This window comes from Bactrocera latifrons, unplaced genomic scaffold (genome assembly GCF_001853355.1).
Source record: "Bactrocera latifrons isolate USDA-ARS-PBARC rearing strain unplaced genomic scaffold, ASM185335v1 scaffold_1598, whole genome shotgun sequence".
Taxonomy (NCBI): Eukaryota; Metazoa; Arthropoda; class Insecta; order Diptera; family Tephritidae; genus Bactrocera; species Bactrocera latifrons.
The window spans coordinates 7063-12799 of NW_017535072.1; the positions used below are offsets into that span (position 1 = coordinate 7063).

At 39.8% G+C, this 5737-nt stretch overlaps 1 protein-coding gene across 1 annotated transcript; it reads right to left on the reverse strand.

Moving 5' to 3' along the window:
• Positions 1-1376: 1376 nt before the first annotated feature.
• On the reverse strand, positions 1377-4033 carry LOC108966344 (DNA replication licensing factor Mcm5). Its single transcript, XM_018929193.1, has 4 exons — positions 3781-4033; positions 2617-3727; positions 1728-2549; positions 1377-1669 (listed from the first exon to the last, which is right to left on the reverse strand). The coding sequence occupies exons 1-4, from the start codon at positions 3933-3935 to the stop codon at positions 1553-1555; spliced, it is 2205 nt and encodes a 734-aa protein (XP_018784738.1). The 5' UTR covers positions 3936-4033; the 3' UTR covers positions 1377-1552.
• Between the last annotated feature and the right edge of the window lie 1704 nt (positions 4034-5737).

The window sequence follows — 5737 nt, forward strand, 5'->3', positions numbered from 1 at the left end:
CATATTTTACAAAGAAGCTGATGCATGCTCCTTATCAGTTCTTCGCCGCCTGTTTGAATAGCTTGGCCGGGAATCTTTCGGCCCCCGCCGCTTTGTTGTTCTTCTAGAGGGCAATTTAAGTATGCTCTGGGCATCAGTGACTAGATCACCTTTGGGGGTTCTACAAGAGTATGCCTGGTCTTGAAACCACCTGTCGGCCAGCTTATCAAGCTCTTCGTACGCACGCACTTTGGCCTCTTTTTTTCTGTCTGCAAATGCGTCTAGCTTCCCTCTTCAACTCTCGGTATCTATTCCATCCCGCACGTGTTGCGGTAACGTTGCGAGGAAGAAGCCTGTTTTCTCTCCGCTGCGACACGACACTCCTCGTTGTACCACCTGTTCTTTTGCACTTTCCGAAAACCAATGGTTTCGGTTGCAGTTGTACATAAGGAGTTTGAAATRCCGTCCCACAATTCCCTTATACCGAGTTGTTGACGAGTGCAAGCCGAGTAGAAAATCGTTCGGCTGTCTGTTGTGATTGCAGCTTCTCGAGGTCGAACCTTCCTTGTATTTGTTGGCGTGCGTTTTTTGTTGCATAGAGGCGGGTGCGATTCTTGGCTGCAACAGGATAGTGCTCCGATGTTAGGACCTCGGAGCGCATGCACATCTAAAACACAGGATACTTTTCATCCGTCTATCACAACATGATCGATTTGGTTGGTGGTTTTTCGATCCGGAGACAGCCAGGTAGCTTGATGTATGTTCTTATGCTAGAATCTAGTACTACAGATAACCATATTTCGGGCCCCGGCGAAGTCAATCAGATGTTTCGTCGCGGAGGCTGAATGTAGTGCCAAAGATACCTTCTTTGCCCACCCTGGCGTTAAAGTCGGCAAGCACGATTTTGACATCGTGGCGGGGGCATCTCTCATAAGTGCGTCCCAGCACTCATAAAGGCATCTTTGGTCACATCGTCCTTCTCTTACGTCGGGGCGTGGGCGCAAATCAGCGATATGTTGAAGAATCTCGCTTTGATGCGGATTGTGGCTAGACGTTCATTCACCCGAGTGAATGTTAGTACTCGGCGACGGAGTGTCTCTGCCACCACGAATACCACACCAAACTTGCGCTCCTTTATATGGCCACTGTAGTAAATAGATTGGATTCCAATAGAAACTCAACCCCGGACTCCCCTTGGCGTTTCTACAGTGGCACCACTCAGCTGTGCCTTTGTTTACATAACATCAGCTGACACTTTCTCTACTCCTCCTCTACCGTGCCGTGCACGGATGTAACGATTTAACCCCAGTGTTACCTTATCAAAATCTTTTGTACCTGTCCGAACATACCCATTTTATTCAGTTAAAAACATGCATAAATAAAAAAAAAATGTAAACATATTTTCTATAAAGATATTTAATGTATACAACTGTAAAATTCACAAAGTAATGTGGATAAGTGCTCTCGAACAGTTTCCTGATTTTGATAGTTCTACGTACTAAATAAGGGTTGGTATCCTGTTGTCGCTGATGTACTCTCGCAAATATAGATGCTTAAAGGTGTATTAGGGTCTTTAGCATAACCTATATAACATTTTCCGTTGCATTCTATGTTGTAATTCACCCCGTCTTATCATAGTATGTATTACTTTTAAAATTGCCCGCTGGTCATATTTCTGCCGTAGRAAATCCTGTTGTAGAGAAGCATTATAGTATTATTTTCTTACATGTCAATAAAAAAAAACGAACCTGAACCACATTTTGTTCAGAAACTTGAGAGCCAATAGCAAAGCGTCGTTTTAACTGCTTTTCAATTCTATTCAATGTTTCCTGGTCTTCTTCTGTGGCGAATCCTTCCACGCCAGCCAAGCAACCAGTCATTGCAGCGTCTAAGGTAGAAACCTGAAACAGCCTGAGGGCTTCATTGACATGCTCATCTGTTGCAAAAGGAAGAAGCCTCATTTTTGCCAAAGACTCGGAGATCCGAATAATGGCCTCCAACTGACGAACAGTAATTGGAATACTTAAACGTTTGTCAGCAGATTTCTCTTGTTGCCCTGCTCCACTTCGCATTAATACATATCGACTCTTCAGTTTATCACCTGCATCTTCACTTAATCGAGGTCCACAATGTGTGCGGCAATAATGAATGTATTTTTTAAATGTTGATAATGAAATCTCTCCTTCTGAACGTTCTACTGGTATGTTCTTATTAGACGACAAATGAACATTAATTATATGCTTTGCCATTGTAATATCCCTAGTTTCATCATGTACATCCTTTACTATGAATATCATATCAAATCGAGACAATATAGTTGGCATAAAGTCAATATTCTCTTCTCCTTTTGTTTCATCCCATCGACCAAAAATTGAATTTGCTGCGGCTAAAACTGAACAACGTGAATTCAGTGTTGTAGTTATACCTGCTTTCGCTATAGAGATCGTTTGTTGTTCCATGGCTTCATGTATAGCAACGCGATCATCTTCACGCATTTTGTCGAACTCATCTATGCAAACAACTCCGCCATCAGCTAGTACCATGGCACCCCCTTCCATTACAAAATTTCGCTAACCGTTCCAAACCAAAATATATAATTTTACTCAAATACTTAAGAATTATAAAAAAATAGTTTACCGTAGAAGGATCCTTTATTACAGAAGCAGTCAAACCTGCAGCGCTTGATCCCTTCCCAGAAGTATATACTCCAATGGGGGCAACCTTTTCCACAAATTTCAAAAGTTGTGACTTTGCAGTACCAGGGTCGCCCAATAATAACACGTTGATATCTCCACGCCTACAAAGCCCATCAGGTAAGCGTTTACGAGATCCTCCAAATAACATACAAAGTATAGCTTTCTTAATATCTTCAGAACCAAATATACTAGGGGCCAATGATTTTGATAAACGATCATAAATATCGGGAGAAGCTGCCAACCTTCGGAATATCTCTTCTTCCTCTACTGTGACATTACTATAGCGTGATATAGCACCAGAACCTTCCGAATCTACTTTTATACCGACAACGCGCATGTAAGGAGCCCGGACCCCTACAACAGCTTTTTCACGACCATCTTGTCGAGATGGCTTTCCAACTTTCCTTATAGAATAAATTCCTTGGATAAGCGCTCTATTACCAGGTACTACACGTTCACATAATGACCTTTCACAAAACAACTGCAAGTGACGAGGTATTTCGCCTTGTGGCACAAAATCAGGTAACTCCTGTAACTTTAAAAGTTGAAAATCTACACATTTACATTTATCAGGCATAATAAAGAATGGATCCAAGGGGCATTTTGGACGACCAGCCTGCTCAGATGTGCATTTACGCGGTAGGGAAAAACCTTCCAAACCTGCATTTACTTTTAAATTCGGAATGACAGTGTTACATGATTGACACATTATTGACACTCGAGTTGCCTTAGCTTTAATACCTGATGCCGACACAATAATGCCAGCAATTTTTACCAATTTGGATACCCTATCAGACTTCAATTCACGCACGTTAATGGGATTCGCATGAGAAGAAAGTAATATTTGGATATCACGCACATTTTCTTCCTGTTCTGGCCTTGGTGAAGTTATCTCATCAGCAAACTCACGAGCTGCTTCTTCGAAAATTTGCAAATGCTCAGTCGGCTGCTTGTGTAGTTTATCTGCTAAAACTTCGTCGAACCCTGTCAAATCTTCAATTTCAACTTCAAGAAAATATCTTGAATTTAAATAATTGCGTTTCAAAGTATCTCTAAATGAAAATGAAACTTTTAGATATATTAAACATAAATTAAAAACACCTACCTGTATTTGTAAAAAAAGTTATCCTCACTAAAAGTGCGGAGAAATTCTTTATACTTATTTTTGACCGCTTGCATGTTAACTTGTGACCCATCTTGCTGATTTTCTCCACTGAAATTGTCGGAAAAAAAGACGCCCGCTTCATCAAAACCTTCCATTTCACACAAAAAGTTTTAAATCTGTTCGCAAAACTAGAATGATATTGGGATTTCACTGGCGCCAAAATAAGTTCAGGTTATAAATAATCGATAACAAAATTCAAATTTTCGTTATCAAACTTCAAACACGTACATAGCTGACTACACCAAAGATAAATTGATTAGAATCTCTTTTCTTGCTCTCTCGCTTGTCAGCTGGCAGGGCACCCTGATCTGTTTTCCGAGCAGGCAACAAAACACAATCATGATGCCATCAACCAGCAGTTAGTGAAAGAGCCGGGGGACGAAATTAGTGTGAAATGAAATTTCATTGAACTGTGCGAACATATTTTGGCAAAATAAATATTTATGTTAATTAATTAAGGATTTTGCATTTTAGTATTTATATATGTATTCATTTTCAAAGTGTTTAATTTAGTGTTTTGTATAATTAATTAAATATCCTATACTTTTCAGCAGTGGCATCATTGGCAAATGTTATAAAAAAAGCGAGTTTTGACAGCTATCTCTCGAACCAAAGAGCCTCGTATCAAGTTATCTATGACTACACAACACCGACCGGTATATTACAAACTCGACAGGTAAATTTTTATTATAGGAGGATACTCTTGCTCTTGCAAGATTGCAGATTGCAAAAATCCTATACCGAAATATACACGGACACGAGAACACCCCTTGCAGAATCTAGTGATATATGAACGGCTGATTCGGTCAATTCATTGTTAATGACTATTGTGCATGGCTATTGTGAATTGCATTCTGCATTCATGCTTAACAAACAAAAACTGTAACAAATCTTTATAATTGAAATAGAAATTGTAAAATCTATTTTAAATTTACCTTCCTGATCAATTTAACGATGTAATTTGTCTTTATATAAAATGACTGCTAAAACAGAGTTGCAATTATATTTTTGCGTGACATTGCACGCAATTAAAATGGGGTTTGATTTTATTGTTGGTTTTGTGTGTTTATTGTTGTGGCGGTGCACCAAGAGGATATATCCGCAATTCACTCTACGTGCAAGGGTTTTGCAAAAGCAAGAGCGTACCCCTTATGTCCTAATTGTACTCCTACACATATTGGCTGTGGAGACTCCATAGCGCTTATGGAATACGGATCGACGTTAGAATACCATCCCAGGATTTCGGGAATAATCTGGACATGTTCGGAGAGAGGATGTTCTCCAGATCAAGAATATATATAGTTATACGGAAGTTCTTCATATATGAAATATATACAGTTATAGCCGCAGGAAACTGATAGTTTTCGAGATATTTGTATTTGTGCGATATAAAATTTTTTACTCTTATATTTTGCGTTTTTGTATCCACTAGAACTGCACTAATTCATTTCTTCACATTCACTTTACATTATATAATTCAAAAATGGAAAAAGATTAACAGAAAGGAATGTAAGGCGAAAAAAACTTGTCACACCCAGGTATTGGACCGACCAGAATTATTTTTTTGAAAAACGGCCGAAGGCCGCCAAAGCAAAAAGGAGTTCTACGCGAAAGAAAAATTGACACACCCCGTTGTTGGACCGAGTTCTACAGGAAGAAAACTTGGAACACCCCGGTGTTGGACCAAGGGTGCAAACTGTTTTTTAGTAAGCTGACCGACGGAGGTAATGCTCGAAAACTGTACGAAATAATGCAGCGTCTTACAGAAGGCTTCAAGGCTGGAGCATACTTTTGTACAACCCCTAAAGGTGATCTAGTCACCGCTGCCCAGAGCATACTTAAATTATGGAGGGAATACTTCTCCAGCCTGCTGAATGACAGTGAACGCACAACGTCA